This window comes from Myxocyprinus asiaticus, chromosome 42, assembly GCF_019703515.2.
Source record: "Myxocyprinus asiaticus isolate MX2 ecotype Aquarium Trade chromosome 42, UBuf_Myxa_2, whole genome shotgun sequence".
Taxonomy (NCBI): Eukaryota; Metazoa; Chordata; class Actinopteri; order Cypriniformes; family Catostomidae; genus Myxocyprinus; species Myxocyprinus asiaticus.
In genome coordinates this window covers 14,847,664-14,871,969 of record NC_059385.1, presented here as the reverse complement: position 1 = coordinate 14,871,969, position 24,306 = coordinate 14,847,664, and the positions used below count along the sequence as shown (strand labels likewise).

At 40.9% G+C, this 24,306-nt stretch overlaps 1 protein-coding gene across 3 annotated transcripts in view; it reads right to left on the bottom strand.

Moving 5' to 3' along the window:
• The window catches only part of LOC127432502 (mediator of RNA polymerase II transcription subunit 13-like), a 138,851-nt gene that overhangs the window by 7,414 nt on the left and 107,131 nt on the right, over window positions 1–24,306 (bottom strand). For all 3 annotated transcript variants that reach the window (XM_051683644.1, XM_051683645.1, XM_051683646.1), the window contains exons 11-25: window positions 23,428–23,458; window positions 23,034–23,155; window positions 22,639–22,729; window positions 21,610–21,821; window positions 20,912–21,111; window positions 14,714–15,627; window positions 11,117–11,284; window positions 10,780–11,003; window positions 10,417–10,606; window positions 9,895–10,300; window positions 9,352–9,571; window positions 8,423–8,614; window positions 7,042–7,265; window positions 1,736–1,878; window positions 254–412 (exon numbers count right to left, since the gene is read on the bottom strand). In XM_051683644.1, coding sequence (XP_051539604.1) covers window positions 254–412; window positions 1,736–1,878; window positions 7,042–7,265; window positions 8,423–8,614; window positions 9,352–9,571; window positions 9,895–10,300; window positions 10,417–10,606; window positions 10,780–11,003; window positions 11,117–11,284; window positions 14,714–15,627; window positions 20,912–21,111; window positions 21,610–21,821; window positions 22,639–22,729; window positions 23,034–23,155; window positions 23,428–23,458 — 3,496 coding nt within the window. The remainder of the gene's footprint in view (window positions 1–253; window positions 413–1,735; window positions 1,879–7,041; window positions 7,266–8,422; window positions 8,615–9,351; window positions 9,572–9,894; window positions 10,301–10,416; window positions 10,607–10,779; window positions 11,004–11,116; window positions 11,285–14,713; window positions 15,628–20,911; window positions 21,112–21,609; window positions 21,822–22,638; window positions 22,730–23,033; window positions 23,156–23,427; window positions 23,459–24,306) is intronic.

Here is a 24,306-nt window from a genome sequence, read left to right as displayed (position 1 = left end):
GTGTATATCAGACTGGGTCAGCAGAGACTTGCGTTATGAAACATTGATGTTATCAATCACATACCCGGCAAAGAGAGGCATGACTAGCGGTGTGAGGGTGTATTTTATACATTCGTAAATTTTGTACACAACACATAGAAATGCAAACTTATGGCAGCTAATGCAACAAACAGGCCATAAAAATAAGAAGGGCCCAGCATGTGATTGAGACACATGCACAACATATGGAGAGTAACAGGAAGTTTGATCTTACCTGGCATGATGACAAATGAGCCCTGGGGTTCCATGGCAACCAGGCAGGCGCTAAGGATGCTGGGAGTGTCAGATGCTGAGATTCCGCACATCCTGCACATCTCCTTTAGTCTCCGAGACACTGACTGCAGATTCCGCCTGCTCAGTAAAATACTCCAGTCTGAGAAAAAGAGAGAATCATAAATTAATGATTTTCATGGATGAAAAATGTTTGCCTCTACAACGTTAACCAATGCTGTTACTTTAAAAATGTATTCCAAAACAGAGAGTTTTGTTCCTGGAGGCTGATTGGTCAATACACAGGGCTCCAGACTAAAAAATGACTATGGCGCCATTGGCTCCTAAACTCAAACATAAAGGAGCCAAATGACTGTTTTTAGTTTTAGTTCTTCTAAAGCAAAATCCCAATAATAACCAGAAAAAAAAATAAAAACAAGATTCAGTGCATAACGTGGGACTTTTAATTATAAACTAGCCTGAAATACAAAGGGAGACTCCTATTTTTAAATGTCTGCACTCTAAGGTGCTCGTAATTGTGTCCTCACGGACAGCTGATTCGCTGTATGATAAAGTGGCTAATTCAAACTGCTAACCTGAGCTCCTGAGTTCAACCCCATTTTGTGAATCTTTTCATCTGATTCATTAAAAAGGCCAGGTTCAAAAGAGTAATTTGTTTGTGAATCAGACATCATGGCTCACGCTGTGTTTGTTATTGCGTGCAGCAACCTCATCTCAACAGAAAGGGTGAAAAGAGACATATGACACATTAAATACTGTATGTAATTTATTAACTCAAAGTATGGTATCTGACAAAATCGTATATGAAAACACAAAGTGTTCCTGACTATCGCCAATGGCGAATAGAATTTTAGTTATTGTCTTTTTTGTGACCATTTTTGTTCAAATAGATTTTATTTTTTTTAACAATGACTTTTTTTGCTTGAACAGGACATGTTTTCAGTGAGCACGCACACTCTGAGCGAGAGCAGAGGGATTTCATAAAGCACCAGCACACGTATAGGAAGCGGAGAGATTCACGCTCATGCAACTGGTACATGGATGCACTCTCAACATTTAATAGTATTATAAAGCAATAGAGCTACGGTCTATTAAGCTGGAATATGGTCTGTAAAGCTATTCATTTTCATTTTTCTTCACAATATATTTTTATGGTGTTTATTTATCTTTTCATTTTACTTGGTGAATTTATCATCATTCTCTGCGCCTCCCCTGACGCCTCCCAGTTTGAAAACCATGGCTATAGAGAATGGATGGTACTTACATTTCTTAATAAAATAACTTAAATGTGCATTCTTTTTTAAAGCAATAAGGCACTAATAGACATGCTATATTGTGAATATAGACAGTTTTGAGTTGTTCACTGCTTGTCTTGCATAATACCCTTTAGCCATGAGTCATGACTACATTCACAATATAGCACGGCTTCTCATACCTTATTTCTTAATTTATTTTAATGATTTACCTCGCAATTCTCCATGCCCTATTCGTCCAAGTCGTCCAAGTACCACTCTCCATGGCAATGATGTCATCTGCACCAAACCCAGGCACCACTCCCAGAGCTTCTGTAGGCCCAGCCTCCGTGCTGAACCTTTTTTCCTTCGTGCTCTGTTACAATAAACAGAGAATATTTTGTGTTCATTAGTTAACTTATGGACACAAATACCTAATTTTAAATATTTTTAATGTCCACAACAATTAATGATAGAGTATCTCTTCCAACCGTGTTTAAATTAATTAGTGTTACACTTACACTACCAGTCAAAAGTTTGGACACTCAACCCTCTCTGGACACGTTGGAGAAAGAATCAGCACTGGTTAGTACATTTTTTGTTTTTACTTGCCAACATACAGTTGTGCTCAAAAGTTTGCATACCCTGGCAGAAATCGTGAAATTTTGGCATTGATTTTGAAAATCTTTTATTTAAGGATAGTGATCATATGAAGCCATTTATTATCACATAGTTATTTGGCTCCTTTTTAAATCATAATGATAACAGAAATCACCCAAATGGCCCTGATCAAAAGTTTGCATACCCTTGAATGTTTGGCCTTGTTACAGACACACAAGGTGACACACACAGGTTTATATGGCAATTAAAGGTTAATTTCCCACACATGTGGCTTTTTAAATTGCAATTAGTGTCTGTGTTTAAATAGTCAATGAGTTTGTTAGCTCTCACGTGGATGCACTGAGCAGGCTTGATACTGAGCCATGGGAAGCAGAAAAGAACTGTCAAAAGACCTGCGTAACAAGGTAATGGAACTTTATAAAGATGGAAAAGGATATAAAAAGATATTCACAGCCTTTAAAATGCCAGTAAGTACTGTTCAATCACTTATTAAGAAGTGGAAAATTCAGGGATCTCTTGATACCAAGCCAAGTTCAGGTAGACCAAGAAAGATTTCAGCCACAACTGCCAGAAGAATTGTTCGGGATACAAAGAAAAACCCACAGGTAACCTCAGGAGAAATACAGGCTGCTCTGGAAAAAGACGGTGTGGTTGTTTCAAGAAGCAAAATACGACGATACTTGAACAAAAATGAGCTGCATGGTCAAGTTGCCAGATTGAAGCCAATGCCACAAAAAAAGCCCGGTTACAATATGCCCGACAACACCTTGAAACGCCTCACAGCTTCTGGCACACTGTAATTTGAAGTGACGAGACCAAAATAGAGCTTTATGGTCACAACCATAAGCACTATGTTTGGAGAGGGGTCAACAAGTATTGTGCTCCTTGAAACAACCACTTCTTAAAGGAATTTAAGAGATATGAAATTAAAATGGGGTGGCTAGGTCTCCTCTTTGGATACAAAACACACGGAACGAAGCAAAAGGAAACTTTTACTTGTATAATGTGTATGACTTGCTTAAATTCAAATCTACAAGCTCTCGAGTTTTGCAACACTTTTACCTTCTAACAGAAGTCAAACAGGCACTTTACTGGTCTGTATCACTGATTTATAATTTAGTACTGGATTGCTGATGACGTCATCAGTGAAGCCACTGCGCCGCCATATTGCTATGCCCAAACATTCCAATGTGCCAGTTGACTTGACAGAAAATCTTCTATTTTCAGTGAGCATACATTAGTCATTCAATCACAAATTTTATGTCTGAAATCTGCCTGTACACATCCCTACAATGCAAACGTCCCACACATGTAAATATTTAAAGTCAGAATTTTTCCTGTTTCTTGAAAGCCCAAGCGAGCGAGTTGTGTATCTACCAAACATTATACCTCTAAATAACTACATCGGCAAACAGATCAGCTGAATGTAAACAAGTTCACTGAAACTGAGGTAAGAGGATAGAAGCAGAGATTGTGACATTTTTTTTGTGAACATCTGTGTTCGTTCAGAGTTACTTATTTTATGTTTTCATCAAAAAGTGCCTTTTTCTCGAAGTCACATGAATTAGAGCATGCACTCTCTCCCTCACTCTGTCACACATATGCAGCGGGCGCGCAGAGAGGGAGGGAGACATGCGAGGCATAGATGGGTCAAATTAAACTGATACGCTAGGTTTAAATGGCAAACGGACACGTAATTTATTACATGTATTCATGTATGACTACAAAAAGTGCTTCAATATGAAAACAGGCAAATCACTGGCATTTTAGGCGATTCAAAAATAATTAAGGACCCCCCGGGGGAAGGACGTGTTATCACTCTAAAACAAGCAGATATTACAGCCTTTTCTACTTGCATTAAAACTTGTGGACAGTTTTGCTGCTTCCTTTGAGCGTTGCACTGCACTGATAAGCTGCAGGTGAATGCACTGACATCGCAATCCACGAATATCTTCTCCCTCATAACAAATATTATCCATAACGAGCAAATTAAACATTAAACATGATTGTCACTAGAGGCGAAATGCAACCGTTGTATCCAGAGGTCGGAGACAGTAAAACGTCCTTTAGAGGTGAAATAAAAATAATAGCTTGCTCATGAGTTTGTTGTGCCATGACTTCTATCATTGAAAACTACTATGAATGTTTACTTTATAGTGTTTCTATTGTAATAAATTGTAGATGATTGTAAGAGAGCAGATTGTGTGAGTACAGACTTTTCAAAATAAGAGTCTTCAGTGTATTGTGTGCCTCTTCATAGCTAAAGGTCCTGCATGCAACAAATCGTATTTTTTAATTACAATTATCTTGTTTTTAATTGGAATTTTGGTTGCACAATAAACTGCATCTGGGATTTTTTTAACTGTAGCCTCTATGTCTGTGCCTCTCACAGTAAGGATTAAAAAAAAAAAAAAAGGTAACATTCAAATAAATAAATAAATAAATAAATATAAATAATCATCCGATTAATCGTTTTTTGGCCTTTTCCACCAGTTTATTTATCGTTGGCAAACCCACTGTCGGCCGACCTCTATAGGACACACATACTCATTCGTTATTATTTTCCATTGTGGAGTCAGGGGTGTGGCCGAGCGCTGTGCTGTGGGGAGTGAGGCCGGGGGAGATGAGTGGTGAATAATTTCTACCTGTCTTGTGTTTCAGTGAAGAGTGACAGGGGCATTTAAGGAGAGGAGACAGCGGCAGACGAGGAGAGAGAGCCCAGCTGACAAGCCGTCTGTGTGTTGGCCATGGCCCAAGACGCAGTGGGCAGTCTGCCTTCTGACGCTCTTTTCTGGGGAGGCCCAGCTCACAGCCCAACAATTACCTGTGGCTAACCTGCTTGAGTACTCGGACCTGATGTGGGCTATCCTGCAGCGGGTTGGCAGAAATCCAGAGTAACACAGTCAGCGCTTCCGGGGAATTCGGTCGGCCGTTTGCGTTTGCCCAACAGCTCCGGGATGCCTGTTGGAGGTGGTTACTAGCTGAGGACCGCGACGCTGGTGTGATTGTCAACCTGGTGGTGCTGGAGCAGTTCATCTACCGGCTGCCAAAAAAAACAGCGGACCGCCCAACGTCGCTGGATGATGCAGTCCGCCTGGCTGAGGACCACTTGATGGTGTATCCGGGAGACGGCCAAGCTTCTTTTCTCTCTCTCCCTCTGTCTCTTCCCCCTCCTGTCCCCCGGAGACGGGGGTTAATTTCCCTGAAACCCACTCCGCGGACCCAGGGGGTTCCGGTCGGTCCTACCCCCAAACGGACGCCTTGGTTGAATGATTTAATCAGACCCTAAATAACATGATTTGTAAGTTCATGAACAAAGACGCTCAAAATTGGGACAAATGGCTCGACCCCTTATTATTTGCAGTATGAGAGGTCCCGCAAGTCTCCACGGGGTCTTCCCCATTTTAATTATTGCATTGCCGTCGACCGCGTGGCGTGCTCGACATCCTATGGGAAAATTGGGAGGAGGGACCTTCAAACAGTAAAAGCGAAATTCAAAACATTCTTGACCTGAGAGCAATGTATAGGCGGCTGTATAATAGGGGTACCTGGCTACGGGAATTTACACTGGGAGATAAAGTTCTTGTATTGCTCCCCACATCGAGCTCTAAATTACTCGCCAAGTGGCAAGGACCCTTTGAGGCCACACGGCGAGTTGGGGAAATTGAATATGAGGTGAAACGAACAGATAGAGGCGGAGCACATCAGATTTACCACCTCAACCTCTTAAAACCGTGGAGAGAGGCGGTCCCCGTGACTTTGCCGACGGTGGTTCCAGAAAGTGAGGAGTTCGGACCGGAGGTAAACTTAAAAGCCATCGATCGAGTCACCCCGGTCACTTGTGGAGACGACCACTCACCATCCCAAGTCACGGAGGTTGCCATGTTAAACGGAGAATTATCCAATGTGCTCTCGCCTCTTCCCGGTTGGATGAATCTCATAGAGCACCATATCGAAACGACCCCAGGGGTAGTGGTACGAGTCGGCGGCAGGCTGGACAGCTCCTCGGCCTGATTCGGGTGGTGGGGGTATGTGGAGGTGGGGGTGTGGCTGAGGGCCGTGCTGTGGGGAGTGAGGCCGGGGAGATGAGTGGTGAATGATTTTCACCTGTGCTTAACACCTGTCTTGTGTTTCAGTGAGGAGTGATAGGGGCATTTAAGGAGAGGAGAGAGTGGCAGAGGAGAGAAAGAGCCTAGCTGACGAGCTGTCTGTGTGTTGGCCATTCACTGTCTGCTGAAAAGCTGTGCTTATTTGTTTGCCACCTTTGATTTATTGGAAGTTGAGTCCATTCTCATTATTTTTGTTATCGCTGCTAAGCGAACAGTTTTTGTTTAAAGTGTTTTTCCTGTGTTGGAATCGCCGTCTCCCGCTTCCTCATGCCCTGGAGCTAAGGGATTTGTTACATCCACATTTATCAAAACTATGAAATAACATATTATGGGAATTATGAAGTAAACATAACATACACCTTTATCCACCTGGAATGCTTTTTAAACAGTATTGGAGTTCCCATGTATGCTGGCCAATTGGCTTCTTCAATCATATTACTTTTTTTGTTAATTAAAACTTTAGCTTTGTAAAGAAATTCACACATAGGCACAATTTATATTTGTCTGCAAAACAATAATTTTAAGCATTTACGCATCAGACTTAAAAGCTCACAAGAAACAAATTCTGCCAAAAGTGCCCAAACCTGTTGACTGGAAGTGTGTGTAACTCATGGAGTTGACAGGCAAAGGTGTAATACAGCAGTGTCAGGTCTCTCACTTGTCATGATTACAATGGTGATGAAGGTTATAGGTATGCTTTATTGCTGAAGTGACTGTGAATATTTAATCCTGCATAGTTAATGCTCCAACTGTATGTTCGACTTTGCTACGGAAGGCATATAAAGCTATTGTTCAGGTAAATGACTCACCTGTTGGGTACATCTATGCTGATGATGCAGGTCTCAAGCAGCTCTCCGTACAGGTCTGTGCAGGTGGCCAACAGCCATCTCTGGTCATGTGACAGGCAGTAGCCCACAAACAGGACGTTGTACTTCTGTGACGCCTCTCCAAAAGTCTCGCCAAGCTCAGTTTGCTTGTCTTTTGTTGGGGCCAGAATGAAGGGAGGCGTGTACAAACGCAAACACTCTGGTCTCTGTCAAAAAGGTCAAATGTCAGAGATACATAGTAAGACAGAATTTAGGTGAGACAGTTCCTAAATTGTTAGGCAAAAGGCAGGAAGGCTGGTGTCACTTATTTGCTATAAAGACAAAAGTTCGATAAAAGTGACCAGCTAAGGTCGAACCATCAACCTACACTAATGATGGGCACAACCAGGCACACATCAACGTAACCTTTTCCTCTCTTATGAAATCAATAAACCCCACCAAGTAGTCACATCTCTTTTGTGAATGGGGAAGGAAGTGGGGTGGGGAAAAAGTGCTAGCGAGCAGAGCGAGAAAATTGGATTCTACAAATAGCTCCGCAAAGAAAGGAGAGCAAGTGGAGCTTTCAAATTCCTCTGCCAAAACATGCAAGCCAGATCCCATTAGGGAGGTCTCACAGAGCTGCCGAAGCAGATAATGGAAAGAGAACTGTTGGGTTGTGCGAGTCCCCTTTGGTTTTGTTCCAGGACAGGGAGGTCAGTGTAACAGTCTCCACACGTCACCGCATTCTCATACAGCACCGAGAGTGGTTAAAGAGCCTGACTGGGCTGCCAGTTTGAAAGATCTGTGAAGGAGGTCAGAGTAACGGGCTCTGGGAGACCCACATCAGGGTTGGATTCTTTTTAGATGGAACTAAGACAAAAAGCAACTGAAACAAAAAGGACAGTGTACAACAAGAAGTGTTTTTTCTTGTTGTCCTTTCCTTGCTATCTCTCTTGAAGAGCAGAAATGCCTCATTATACAGGGTTCACACACCTTTTGACAAATTAAATTGACTTTTCCAGTCTGTTGTGACAAAATAGCAATTTCTGACCAATGAAATATTATAGAGCCAAGCATAACTAGTAAAATGTATACTATAGAAATTACGAATGGTTAAGATTTGATTAATTTACATGATTTTTCTAGGCCTGGAGACCACAATTTAAAAATTCTGACATTTTCAGGTCTTCCATGACTGAGGGAACCCTGAATATAACGCTGCTTGGGCAAACTCAATTCCACCACTTCTAATGTTTCTGCTCCAATACGTTTTTAGCAAGGGGGAAATCAACATTCTCCTTTACCGAACTGCTTCTGGATTTAAGAATGACATAATGAAACACTGTGCAACCTTCTGTCCACCACATTTTGAACCCTCGCTCACCTCTGGGTTCCTGAGGGCGGTGTCGAGGGCGAGGCCGGGGCCAAAACCCGTCAGTGACTTGACGTTGGTTGAGATCGGGAGGGGTCTTCTGCACTGGGTGAAGACCGAGAAGGCCAAAGACTTGAGGTGCTGGGCGTACAGGTGCCTCTCTTCACTCCTCACAGGCTGGAGCAGGTACTGACAAGGGACAATCTAAGAACACAAGATGCACTGGATTAAGAAACTGTGAACTAATTGCATCCAACATGTCCTCTGATGTCAAATTAAGAAACACAAAAGAGAAGTCAGACATCATTATACAATAAGGAAAATACTCCAAAATGTGTTTGTGTCTCTCACAAACACATTTTCACACACACTCAATTTCTCTGTTCATGGTCGCTGGTCCATACGTTTTACAACACAAACAATGTCGAGATTGACCCAACTCAGTTATTATAAACCAGCTCGAGTAAAGTACACAGAGTAGGCTTCAATTTGCTCATTAACATAATCAGAAACAGATTGATTAGCAATATAAAATGGCACCAAACCTACTTGGACACATAAGGCAATTTAAAAAGGTAAAAGTAAAAAAGTAAAGTTGCATCTGCAAACAAATGATGCTAGTCCTTTAGCTTCTTTAGTCTTTTCTAAGCCATTTTTGTGTTTACTTTTAAATGACTGGTCCCAAGGTAATTTTAAGTGGATGCATCAAGTCAGTTCCCTTCAAGTTCAAACAGGTGTCCTTGCAGATTAACAACAGGTGTAATTCGTCACATTAACTATGGATATGCTGAACTATCATTTGACAACCAGAAAGTGTCATAATCCTATGTGAGTGCTATATCTATATTATTTAAAACCTAACAAACTTTATTCACTTGAATAAAGGATTTTTTTTAAGAGTCCAAATACTTTTCGGGGCCACTATGAGTTGTGTCACCTACCTGTACAAAGACAGAGTTGCGGATGTGAGCTGGAAGGCCCTGCAGCATCTCCAGGTAGCAGCGGAGTAGTCCTAGCGTCCACACGCTTGACTGTGATGTCCCTGGCTCCGCCTCCTCATATGAGAAGGGGTCCACGATGTAGATCATGATGGCAGGTGGGTACATGATGGCGTGGGAGTCCCCGTCTGTGGGAATACCAACCTTTTCTCTCTCCAAAGTGCTGATGAAAGAGATGAGAAGAAAGTATCAGTTAGGGTTCATCTATGTGCTGGTGGAGTTGAGGCATACAAGTTAAACTTCTGGCACATAAATTACACATTTTACTTTAAAAGTAGAGCTAGATTTTTTTGTGATTTTTTATGTGTCCGAGAATTCAAATGTTAAGTTACATATCTAAACAAATTACAGATAAGTTACATGGTCACTCACTAGTTACTTTTGTGGTCTGTTACAAATTTAATAAAACATAAACAAGGATAAATGGAGATATAATGCTTCTGTTAAGACATGAAAAAGCAACCAGTCCATGCCCATTCTGTGTACCTCTCTGGTGGTTCGGATGGCCCCTGAGTCTGGCTGTTGACGGCTGAATTGTCTCCAGAGAGGCTTGAGCTCTGGGTGACAGCCTGCTGGCCCAAAGCCCCAGACTGGGAGCTGTTACCTTGTACTCCCATACTTCCAAAGGGAGGGAATGAGCTGGGCTTGGCAGACTGGATACTGCTGCCCTGAGGGCCTGAAGAGGAGGGGGTGTTATTGGTGCTGCCTGGCAAGCCTGAGCTACTGTTACTGGCAGAACTGCTGTTGCTGAGAGCAGGGCCTCCGGAGGCCACTGAGGTTTGGGAGTTGGAGGAGGTGAAGCCTGAGGATTGTGAGGAAGATGTTTGGGTGGAAGAGGGGCTTGGCTGAATGAGGAGGGAGCTGTCCAATGACTGTGCAGCGAGGTATGGAGCTGAAAAAAGGGACAGAGAAAACAAGAAATTATAAAAAAGCCAACTACCACAAGTTTACTGCAACTGTTTATTAATTTCTTGAGAGAGAGATCTGGGAGAAAGAGTTTGATCTCACCGAGGTCATGTCTGCAGACTTGCGCAAACAGCTTGAGCTTGGCAAATGCATCACTGCTGCCACAAGCCGCTTTAAGGAACCAATCATTGACTGGCTGTTCTGCGAGCTTCTTGGCAGCAGCTCCGCCCACCCTTACAATGCCATCAGTATGCACTTTGGAGATTGGTCGATGCTGACCGAGCTTACAAGACTGTTGGGCAGAAAGACAGAGAATGGGAAACCAATCAGAAAGCAGCCCAGGTAAGACAGGCATTGAATATGATACAGTAAATGTCAAAACCTATTTTTTCGAGGTGTACGTTATAGTCCAGTGTGTCCAGAGTAGTAGGGGACATTGGAAACCACAACATAAACCTCTCTCACCTCATAGACGGCTGTCAACTCTCTGAAGAAGCTCTTGGCTCCACTTAGGAGGGAATCACTGTCCGGGCAGAGAACCAGATATCCCACGTCTCTCTGAGAGCCAAAAGGATCCAGCAGTAGCTTCTCCCAGTATGGTAGGCCAAAAGGAGAAAGAACCACAAAGTCATACTCATATCCAACCAGGAAGGTAGGAATGGGCAGAGGCTCTGGAGACTCATCAGTGCCTGGAAGGTAAAAAACAAGGTGAGCATGGGGTGAGAGAGAAGGTCTACAAAAGCAGAGTCTGAAACCCTGAAACCTTGAGAGGCTTCACAGCCTTTTGAGTGCACTTGCTCACCATAAGACCCTCTTCCAGCCATCTTGTGAAACTGCTGCCATGTGAGGGGCCCTTGAACGCCCCAGGAGCGAACTGTCCTTTTCTTCTGGATGGCATCTTGGAGGACAGGCTGGAGAGATAGGAGAACTCTCAACACATCCTGAGAGCACAGTCCACTCACATCAACCGCTGCAGAAAGAGAGGGAGGAGACTTTAGCACAGAACATAAATGTATTGTAAAAAGCACTATACAAATAAAACTGAATTGAATTGAACAGCAATTTTGCACATCCAAAAAAAGCCTGTGGAGGCAACAGCACAAAAGTTGCCCTCTTATATTTCTACAGTAAGAGTGCTTGCACACTAACACTTTTGGTGCACACTTGGGTTCGAATGACATCAAAGTTTGGTTCAGTTGGATGATGCGAAGGTGTTTTTGATATCGGGTGCTAGAAAAGGTGGTCTGGGGTACGTTTCATGAGAAATCTGGTATCGTTTGCTGCTGATTATGAACGCAATCCTATCAAATTACAGAAGTGAACAGCTTGTGATGACATATAATTTGTATCTTTGCAGTCTCCCGATCACAATTATTATGGTATAATGCAGTGGTTTCCAAACTTTTTCAGTCAAGCCCCCCTTTACTAATCGAAAAAATTTCAGCCGCCCCCCTAAAGTTCAAGTACTTTTGTTCAAATGTAATTGTAACTAATTACTAATAACTAATTTTCAAATAGTAAAAAATATGCTGCACATTAATAACCCTTCTCCTGGGCATTTACTGGGTCAAAAATGGTCTTCGGAGGTGGCTGATGTACACGATCATCACGTGCGATACAGCTTTTAGTTGTTTTTTTACGTAACTGCAGTTAATATTTAAGATATGTAGTTGCATTTCATGTTTGTAATGAATGATTTATTTGATCATCTGAGCATCTAGAAACCTCTGAATTCAACTGAGTTTCTGTACTTCAAGGTGCTGTGGAAAGTCAAATTAACTTAACACCTTATTTCTATAGGCCTAGTTTTAATATTCATGAGTAAACCACTTTACTGATTTGGGAACTGTGCTTTTATAGAGGAAATGTTTGTTTCCTACAGATTTTGTTTTCCTTTTATCAGACTCTTAATGATTTGGGAATCATTTTGATGATAGGAACATCTGACGCCAAACCAGGCCAGTTTGTTTCCTGATCTCAAACATAATCAGAACAGGAAATGTATTAAAATAGTACACATGAGTTTGTTAATTTATAAAGGTCCAGACTTTTATTCTACATTGTACATGCCCTTTTGTTTACCATAGTTCTTTCATTGTTTAATAGTTGCATTTGTAATGCCATAATCACAAGAAAGACCATGGATGGCTCCTCATTACAGTGGTTAGTTAGGTAGTTAGTCTTTCTTAAAAAATTTTATGTGTTAAAAATAATAGCCTAAACACATTTAACACCATTTTTTTTATACAACATCCACAGTTGTAATGTAAAATTCTGTTTACTGTGATAAATGTTAGTAAGGGTGTTGTTGATGTGAAAAGTCTTGTAATTAATGCTGGTGAAGAACAGGTGTTTTCTCTTTCCCTTGTCAGAGCTGTTCAAAATGTCAGTGCTGTTGCCATTTGAAATGGTTGAATTGCTCCATATCGAATTAAAATAGAAAATTCTCCTGTAAAATTCAAACGGATTGCATAGTTTTGTCGTCTGCACCACGATATTGATAAAAGCCCAGTTTGAGACAGTCATGTGGTCTGTCACCGGAGCTCACATATCGAGGGAAGCCTGGTTGACACACGCCGCGCATACACCTGTACCTGCGTGCTCCAAAGATACAGGATAGAGGAGAGGATATAGCAGAGCATGTCTCACGTGTGATGCACGGTGGATCGCACAACACTCATGCAAAACCAGTTTTTAAGCACCCCGCGCTCATCCATGTTCCACAGAAGCATATTTAGCGCTTACAAAATGGCAAAAGCAAGATGAATTTGAATATCATATAATTTGCTTTGGATTTTCAATGGAGGAAAAACCCAGTTCTCACAAAGCAGAGGATTTAACAGTGGATGTAATACTTTAAAATGTACAGCAAGAAAGCAAACTGGCATGGCAGCCATCTATCTTCACTGAGTCTCTGTCCTCTACAGACTCAACAGTCACACTGAAATATATCAAGTGACACTCAACTGGATTGGAAGCATGCTTCAAAAGTTTACGCTTAATAATAATGATAATAATAATTATACAGCTAGTTTTTTTTTTGTTTTTTGTTTTTTTAATGGACTCCAATTCCACCAACTCCCTGTGCCTCCCCTGCAGTGGGAGCCACTGGTATAATGCATTTCTCATACCTGCTTGTCTCCAAATAAATCCCCTTCAAAGAGCAGTTCACATTCTTTACATCACTTGCAGCGCATTCACGGGCTCGCAGCTGACAAACGCTAACATTCTTCACATCTCTGCGCATTCAATGATCAGTGGCAGACAAACACGTGTTGTTCAAAAAAGTGTTGTTCCGTGCATGTAATATTTTGGTGGTAAATCCAAAGAGATTAACCCTTCAATAACACATTGAAGCTGATGTCTTCTCGAGTTGATACCTAGTTACAGTGGTAAACAGCTGCCGCTTGTACTCACATTGATGACACAGTCGGGCTGAGGTTTGGACCCAAATATGATGTGAACAGGTCTGGTACTCCGGTTCGGTCAAAGCAATCGAACCAAGTGTGAAAGCACCCTAAGTCTGTTTCTGTATTTTTTTTTTTTTTTTTTTTACAAGAAAACTACGTTTAAAGTCTGAAATGCCCATTTTCTCTTTCAGTTAAGCATGTGAGTGTCTTCCTCCATTTTTATGCTTAAAAGGTTAGTTCACCCAAAAAAGAAAATTCTCTCATCATTTACTCGTCCTCATGCTATCCAAGATGTGTATGAATTTCTTCAATCTGCTGAACATAAAAGAAGATTTTTAGAAGAATATCTCAGCTCTGTAGGTCCATACAATGCAAGTGAAAGGGTGCAAAATTTTGAAGCTCCAAAATCCACATAAGGGCAACATTAAAGTACTCCAGATGACTCTGGTGGTTAAATCCATATCTTCTGAAGCAATATGATAGATGTGGGTGAGAAACAGATCAATATTTATTTTCAATATTTTCCTTCCCATTCACTTTCTCCTGTTTTTGGTGATTCAAATTCTTCATGCATAACGCCCCCCTACTGAGCAGGAAGGACATTTTATAATAAAAAAATGACTTAAATATTGATCTGTTTCTCACCTACACCTATCATATCATGTCTGAACACATAGATTTAACCACTGGAGTCACTGGGTTACTTTTATGCTCCCTTTATGTGGATTTTGGAGCTTCAAAATTTTGGCACCCATTCACATGCATTGTGAGGATCCACAGAGCTGAAATATTCTTCTAAAAAAAATTTCATTTTGTGTTCTGCAGAAGAAAGTCATACACATCTGGGATGCCAAGAGGGTGAGTAAATCATGAGAGAATTTTCATTTTTGGGTGAACTATCCCTTTAAGTAATATACCAGCTCAATGATGGGTGACGGTGAACATGGAAATGATGTATAACAAACGCCATATATGTTTTAATCACTCACCGCTGCGTTTGGCCCAATGGTGCAAACACGTGCTCTTCACCAGCGTCTCGTCCACCTTCCCACCAGACATGTTGTCCATGAACTGTCGCCCATGTTCTAGAGCCAAGTAGCAGTCGTTGTGGAAGTCCCTTTCCTCCACACGCACACAGGGTGGTACAGTGGTACCCCCTGGCCCTTGAGAAGACAGACTCTCGAGGTCCAACGGCAGGATCGGGCAGAATGGATTAGTGCACTGATCCTGGAGGAGCGCGATAAGCTCGTCCGGAACTCGATCCTTGCCTCCGCCCCCAGTCTTTTCCAGCGACATGCTCCGTAACATCTCAAAGCGTTTTTCTGCTTCCTGGCTCACGACCGAACCCCGGCCGATGATATCCAGCTCGTCCTCCAGGAAGAGGCCGGAGCCATTGCCGTAGCGACGGTTGACAACAGCACTGAAACCACACCCACAAGGATACTGGGCTTCCATGTTGGGGTCGTTGATGTAGACACCCACGTCTGCACCTTTGATGTTCATGTTGCAGACGCAGATACAGCAACTGTCAAAGTTGCAGTCTTTGAATAGGTTCATGACAGATTCCGACAGGATCAGGTTGACGTACAGGCTGTGGGCTTCGGGGATAGAGGGGACCGTCGCAGGCTCCACTGAGTTGAGAGGCCTACAGGTGGAGGGTGTCGAGGCTGGTGAGTACAGGTCTGAGTTCTCATATTTCAGGGAGCCTTGGACGCTGGCGGGGCCTCTGGGTGTTCGGGGTGTCCGTGGGGTACGAGGGGTAGGAGCTGAGAAACGGGGCGTGGCAGGGGATGGGAGGACACTAGTGCCGCCATTGCTGGGCGGTGCGCTGTTTGATAAGAACGGCGTGTGGGTTTGAGGGGTGTACGTCTGAATATAATCTTGTTCCATAGCACTGTTTTCACTAGAGTGTAGAAAATAAAAAAAGAGACAGAAAGGCAGGTTAATTATTGAGTCGTTCGATAAACTTAAAAAAAAATTGCGATATTCAAAGACCCCATAAAATCAGAACTGGAGCTTTGTGGCTTTTAATCCACGACATCTTTTAGCATTGAGGCCATCTATTAGCAAGAGTTCTCCTAAACACTGACAAAATTAATTTTTTCTACTTTTCTCTTTTTTTAATTTTTTTTTTTATGGTAGAACACATCAATATGTCCTGTCCGAACTTCAATAGTGTTAGAAAACTGTGCTCATCAAGCCAATTCACAGGGAAATGTCTCTCTTGTGATTACTATTCTCACAAACATAAATTATTAGTGGATATATTATTGAACGGGTTAGCCTATTATGAGATGCAGCACAGCACTATTATCCTAAGAAAACCTCCAGGAGGGAGGGCTGGAATTTGTTTTTAGACAGATGGTAAAACAGGCAGCTGTGCAAGAAATGAAAGCACAGCTTGTGCCACATGGACTGTGTGTATGTGTTGGAGTGTGAGAATGCTGAGTGTGGCTCCCGGTGGCCTTTGAAAAGCAGGTAGGCGTGTGAAGGTCCCCTGTTTGAAGGCATGGCCCTCTCCGCCAGATGCTGTGGGTTAGAAAGAACCAGCTCATTCAGAGCTTTAAGACTGACTTTAACAAACATAGACTTTACGACCACACTTATCACCCTGTCATCGACCAATCCCCGCACCACCCCTCCTCCCTAAATTTCACAGATCTCCTCACATCAAACATCATCCAAGAATACACTGTTCTTTTTGCTGCACCACACAGCCCTGAGATAAGAGTAAGAACAGTAATAATACATTCTATTTGATTATTTTTTCATCTGCTTTGATATCATTGTGGTATAAAGAGGCAATAAATTTCAACAGCACGACTCGTACACTTCAAACAAACAAAATTAAAGAGTGTAGCTGAAAGTTTACCCTGACACAGGTACATCACATCACACGAAAAGCAATCCAGAAGACGAGATTAGTGGTGCACCGATCAGGAAATTTGACGTCGATACCAATCTCCGATTTTTTAACACTAAGATCGGCCGATAATTTTTTCTTAAATTGCCCTTTGCCACACTTTTGCAAGTTATATTCTGCAGTTGTAAGTTTATGCCACACACAGTAAAATTACAGTAACACTTTACAAAATGGTTCCATTTGTTAGCATTATTTAACAACATTGCTGTAGTTAACACAAACTAATGAAATTAATGTTAGTTACAACATATACTAATACATTTTTTAAATAAAAAGTTGTATTAGTTAATGCACTATGAACTAACAATGAACAATTGTATTTTTATTAACTAACATTATGATTCATAAATGCTGTAAAAATATATTGTTCCTTGTTCATGACACCTAATGCATTAACTAATGTTAAAGAAATGAAACCTTTTCATTAAGTGTAACCAAAATGACATTAAAATGACATTAATTGTGAATTGCTAACATTTATTTGTACTGAAAACAGTTATTAATAGTTCTGTTGCCAATATCAAACGGTCACTGTGACATACTGGCAACCAAAAAACACGAGAGCATCACACACAGCAGAGATACTTTCAAAAATAAGAAAAATATATCCATTACAAGTTCTAAAACTGCTCCAGTGAGAAATCATGAATATCTATGATTTGCTTACAGTCTTTTGCATCTTGTAACACAAATCACTAATTATTAATCAAATGCGTGAAGACGCAATGCCGTTATTGAAGGTTAAACAATTACATCTGTTATTAGTAGTATTGTGACCAACATTAATCTGATTTAATTTGGGATCCTAACAGAATAGCGCTGAGATGAGTGACTGATGATGAGATATTGAGAGCACCTGGAGAGCCGCATGTTTGATTGACACCGAGCGCGCTCATGTTCAAGAGATTAAAGCTAAAAGCACTCATGATCGCTCAGAGTTTCTATCGCTCAACAAACATCTGATAGTCACGACTCACGATACATCACATATACTCAGATTTTTATGTGTATTTGTTGTTATTTAGTTTTTATGCCCATTAGCAGTCTCTTTATCCTCTTCCTGCTCACAGTACAGCGAGTCAGAATAACTACCGCAATGACTCTAGAAAATGGGCAACTTAATATTCATACATGTGTAATTCTTACACATTTTTAAAAACAAAACGGCATATTCATGTGAATTACATCATGTCTGAAAGTTTAAATTCGTGAATGCTTAGAATTGCCAACAACTCACCCTCCAAAGGCCACTCTGTCATGCTTCAAGGGCTGAGAAAGCACTCATTCATTAGAGGAGCAGTGTGTATGTGTGATTCCTTGCGTGCTGCAAAAAAGATCGGCCCTGATTCTAGGCACGATCGGCCGATCACGGATTTAAGACGAATATCGGCCGATTTCGATCGGTGGCCGATCGATCGGTGCACCCCTAGACGAGATTATGAAAAACACTGTGTGAATAGCAATCAGATGCGCCTGTCTGAGCAAACACCAGCTATTCAAATAAACTGGTCGATGAGAAACAGAGAGAGAGCAGGTTCAGTTTAGACAGTGAAGAAACTTTGTGATAAATGTCTCTAAATATAAGGAAATAGAGGGACTGCAGTGGAAACAGATGGATTTGACAGTCTAATTACCAGAGCATTAACACCTGTTCTGCGCTTTTATTCTCTATCTTCCATTACTAATAACAAGAGGTGTGTAGGTGTAAATAACTGCATAGAACATGTGAATTGGCATTTACATGTGCAAATACAAAAATGTGCATATAGAAAAGTTTTATTTTTAGGTCCTATTTGGGACCATTAAAATTAGCATTGTGACATTTTCATGACAATTAAGCTCATTCCCGAACACCACCCTCCCCCATATTGTAAGTAGACCACTGCAATGCAAAATAAATTCAGATATATTTACATTGTAAAGTAGTATTGTAATTATACATGGTGCACTTGGTATTATGGTAGTACTTGTTGTATTGAGTTTAATTTATGCTAATTTTAATTAAGTAAATCATTGTGTTTGCACATGATGACTTTCATTTCTGTATTACAGTAATGAGAATGAGATTTTCACACATTAAAGAATTGAGAAATTGTGGGGTAAATGTGCTTGATTTTGAGGTGAAATAAGATCTGGGCATTTCTTTGTGAGATTCACCCTCTTAGTGCATGCAAAAAAAAAAAAAATTGTGCATTTGTGTGTGTTGATATACATAATGGCTGAGGTTGCTGGCTCACTGTGTTTCTCTTTCTGTCAACTCACCCGCCGCAACGATTAAGTACGGTTGAAAACAGAAATTTACATTCACTTAGGTTGAAGTCATTAAAACTCATTTTTTAATCACTCCACAGATTTAATATTAGCAAACTATAGTTTTGGCAAGTCGTTTAGGACATCTACTTTGTGCATGACATGAGTAATTTTTCCAACAATTGTTTACAGACAGATTGCTTCACTTTTAATTGTGAAACAATCTGTAATAATTGTGATTAATTTAATTGTATTAATCACAATTCCAGTGGGTCAGAAGTTTACATACACTAAGTTAACTGTGCCTTTAAGCAGCTTGGAAAATTCCAGAAAATGATGTCAAGCCTTTAGACAATTAGTCAGTTAGCTTCTGATAGGAGGTGTACTGAATTGGAGGTGTACCTCTGGATGTATTTTAAGGCCTACCTTCAAACTCAGTGCCTCTTTGCTTGACATCATGGGAAAATCAAAAGAAATTTCTGAAGACCTCAGAAAAAAAAACAATTGTGGATCTCCACAAGTCTGGTTCATCCTTGGGAGCAATTTTCAAATGCCTGAAGGTACCACGTTCATCTGTACAAACAATAGTACACAAGTATAAATACCATGGGACCACGCAGCCATCATACCGCTCAGGAAGGAGACGCATTCTGTCTCCTAGAGTTGAACGTAGTTTGGTGCGAAAAGTGCAAATCAATCCCAGAACAACAGCAGGACCATGTGAAGATGCTGGAGGAAACAGGTAGACAAGTATCTATATCCACAGTAAAACTAGTCCTATATCGATATAACCTGAAAGGCTGCTCAGCAAGGAAGAATCCACTGCTCCAAAACCGCCATTAAAAAAAGCCAGACTACAGTTTGCAAGTGCACATGGGGAAAAAGATCTTACTTTTTGGAGAAACTTCCTCTAATCTGATGAAAGAAAAATGGAACCGTTTGGCCATAATGACCATCATTATGTTTGGAGGAAAAAGGGTGAGGCTTGCAAGCCGAAGAACACCATCCCAACCGTGAAGCATGGGGGTGGCAGCATCATGTTGTGGGGGTGCTTTGCTGCAGAAGGGACTGATGCACTTCACAAAATAGATGGCATCATGAGGAAGGAAAATTATGTGGATATATTGAAGCAACATCTCAAGACATCAGCCATGAAGTTAAAGCTCGGTCACAAATGGGTCTTCCAAATGGACAATGACCCCAAGCATACTTTCAAATATGTGGCAAAATGGCTTAAGGACAACAAAGTCAACGTATTGGGAGTGGCCATCACAAAGCCCTGACCTCAATCTGATAGAAAATTTGTGGGCAGAACTGAAAAAGCGTGTGTGAGCAAGGAGGCCTACAAACCTGACTCAGTTACACCAGTTCTGTCTGGAGGAATGGGCAAAAATTCCAGCAACTTATTGTGAGAAGCTTGTGGAAGGCTACCCAAAACGTTTGAACCAAGTTAAATAATTTAAAGGCAATGCTACCAAATACTAACAAAGTGTATGTAAACTTCTTACCCTGTGGGAATGTGATGAAAGTAATAAAAGCTGAAATAAATCATTCTCTCTACTATTATTCTGACATTTCACATTCTTAAAATAAAGTAGTGATCCTAACTGACCTAAGACAGGGAATGTTTTCTACGATAAAATGACAGGAATTGTGAAAAACTGAGTTTAAATGTATTTGGCTAAGGTGTATGTAAACTTTTCAACTGTATGTTTTGGAGGATAGGGACTATGCAAATGACACTACACTGTGAAGTCACAATGTAACCGATTTTAAAACGAGTCTTTTTGCAGGATGGAAACAATAAATGCTGAGGAAGCTTTGAGTTCTAAATCTTAGGCTACAGTATTAAAATGAGTGCTTGCAAAAAATTGTCTGTGCATTTGTGTGTGTTGATATACATAATGGCTGAGGTTGTTGGCTCTGGTGTGTTGGTCATACAGCTAAACCACAAGGATTAAGTTTATTTGTGTCATCCTAGGAGTTTGTTTTTTGATGCATGTTAGAAACTCACCCGTCCTTGCTGAAGATGGTCATAGGAGGTACAGAACTGAGTAGCTCCAGTTTTCCCACCGTCCAGCTGGGCCTGTACGCACACTCATCGGGCAGTTTGATAGGAGGCAGGCACTGACTGGGCAGAGATTTTAAGGGGGCAAACATGGAACAGCCCACGAATGGCTGACACAACTCCGGCTTGTATACAAATGAGAAGTCCTGAACACAGACAAAAAGAGTGTGAAAGAGAAACACATTCATTTGCTAGGGTGTCGGTCCATATTTAACATCAAGGTGGCATGATGATTCACAGTGGAAGCACTTAAATGAATCAATACACACTTTAATTGCAACACAATAGATCTTTGATTATCTATTTCCCCACAAAAAAATCCTTTAGTGAGGTGAGCCAAGACAAACGTATGACACACTAACACTGTGTACTAGATTTATTTATTTAGCGGGTACTTTTATGTGAAGCAACTTACAAATAAAGAACACAACAACATCACAATGACATTTTGTCAGTGAATATAATTCTTTGTGCTGCACTGCATAGCCCCGCTCACAATTATAATCTTACTCCCCACAGCTATAATTTAAACATTAAATTAATTCTGATTGACTGAAATTGTTGCATTCTGTACCATTTCCTTTTCGGAACCTTGTTGGATTATGCATGTTAAGGGCATGGTGTAGCAGTTGAACTAGTCTCACCTTGATTTCAGAAGGTCTGGGGCTGCAGAAGCTCTCCTCTACCTCGATCTTAAACTGGCCACCCAGTGCAGAGGTGCCATCTAGGGTGTTGAGGCCTGAGCCCGGCTCCATGCAGCCATACTCTTTACTGCCCATGTTCATGGGGGAGTAACCCATGATGTGCTGCTCCAGAGAGGGAGGCGTAGGGAACATCTGGTGCAGATCGGCCGTGCCTGAGGGAAGGACGGGGAGAGGAAAAGATGATATGGAAGTTGAAGGATGAAGGGAGGAAGTAGTGACAGTGATAGAGTACTAAACAACCTCAAACCTTCAAAATATTTGAATCTGAACTCTTGAATTATATACTCATTCCTAACATTGGGATCATTTAGAAGGCTATGTAGAGATACAGTATTTCCACAACAAGGAACACAACAACTTCTGGGGAACTAACTTTACTCTTTTCGCAGGTTAAAAGCAAACTAGTTACAACAGTACCAATTTCAGTGTTGCAGCACCCCAGTCGCTTTCTCTTTCTGTCAAATCACCCACCGCAATGATCATGCATGTTGTGGAGGAGAGGGACTATGCAAATGACACTACACTGTGAAGTCACAATGTAGCCGATTTCAAAACGAGTCTCTTTTGCAGGGTGGAATCAATAAATGCTCTTTTTGGACTGGAGGGGAAGCTTTGAGTTCTAAAACTTAGGCTACATTATGTTTTAATAGTACAATGACCTCTTATATGTCAAAATACCAAGGAAAATTGTATTCATTATGTCATGACCCCTTTAAAGTACAAATATTGCATGTTGTCTCACAAAAGCTACATGCATATAAGAATAAGCATTATACTATTTAAAACTTAAACACCACAGGACATGTCAACTTCTGATGTCAACTACCCATTTAGTAAATCTGGACTGAGCACAACGTGCTTGAATGTGAGCATTGTAGCGTTTATCGGAGTGGCCAGCAGAGGTCAGTACAACGGGTAAATTGACTGACAGTAAATGTTGTATTTTTCTAGATGGGAGACTGTGCTCACTTATACAGGAGACAGGGTCCAGTGTGGCTGGCTTTGATTCCTTGCTGCCAAACTTCTCATCTACTCCATTTACAGCTCTTCGTGATCCAGGCTGTGAAGAAATAAACTAAATTAGAAAAAAACTAAAATATGACTTAATAAAAATTTTATTTTCCTACAGAAATAAATTTCCATTGCAACCTACACTTAAAGGTAATTTTACCAGTAATTATTTTAATGATATATTGATTGCATTAATCATTATCTCTTTACTGTGTGTGGTGATACTCTCCGAGCCAACACGTCAAACCATATGAATATAAACTCAGCTTATTTGGCAAATTGCCACAGTGAAATAAAGCCATTGGAGGAAGATGGAGACAGAGAAAAGAAAGAAAAAAAAGCTTGATACTGACTGCTTGCTCATCCTCGTCCGAGTTGAAGAGGTTGTCCAGGTCTTTGATGGAGACTGCCAGGTCTGAATCATGTATGAGACTGGTGGAAGCAGCCCGATTATGAGCTGCAGCATGCTGAGCATCTGAGTGAGAGTGAGAGAGTGAGAGAGAGAGAGAGAGAGAGAGAGAGAGAGAGAGAGAGAGAGAACTTAACACACTGGGCCTATAGTGAGACCACATCAGGATGAGCCCTTTCCCTCAACACATTTAACCTTTATGGGCAACAATACACTAAACTGACCCAGGCTGTCAAGGGGAAACAAATTCAAATAAAACAAACAGACTCAGGGTTTCAGACGGTTTCACAGGAGAGTCACTGATATTACTGGAGTGGAAAAAGAGGTACAATTCTTACCATCTGACAGAGTAGCACTGCCGTCTTCTCCCTGTGAGAGAGTGAAAGAAAACAGGAAATTGTGTAAAGGACTGACAGATCCATCATACAATTTACAGATATGCACAGATCATGTAATAGATATGCAGTACAGAGTACAAAATTTACTTCTATGGCAGATGAATTCTCTGGCCATTAATATTTCTTACTGGTCATCAAACTGTATTTTACATTCTTATTAAAATATATATGGGTGTTTCTTCAACTTTGGTCACTTTTAGCACAATGGATTTCTATAAAGTTAAGTCTCATTAAAACCTTTTTCTCACTCTCACGATTTATTTTCCATTTACCGTATTTTCCGAAAATAAAGTTGCACTGGGTCAAAATCGCGCTATTGAGAGAAAACAAAAAGTCTGTGTAAGTAACACTGACAGAGGTTGCATTCAGCAAGCAACAGGACCCAGGAGCAGCCTCCAGACTTCCCTTAACCAGTTCAGATGCCAAACAAACACACTCTGTAAAGATTACAGTACCTCAGAATCTACACATTGTATCACAGTGTTTTTGGACTTGTTTTAAATGGGAGAATTTGCTTTAAGTAACAGTGTGTAACAGTTTATCATATACTTTTTATGTCTCATGTAAGAAACGCAACAATTAAGCCACATCTGTTTATAACATCTGTAACTCTATGCTGTGCACAAATAAACAGCTTTTAGTCTGAGAGTAAAATAGTGTGCCTGTTGTATTCTATTCATTCATTAACATTAGCGACTGTGGATATTTCTGATATTTGCAACACTCATTGCAATGTATTAATTATCCGGTTCACAGTGTTTTTTCTACGAGTGTGATGAAACATCATTTTGTGTGCATGTGAGTAGCGTTTGACAGTGG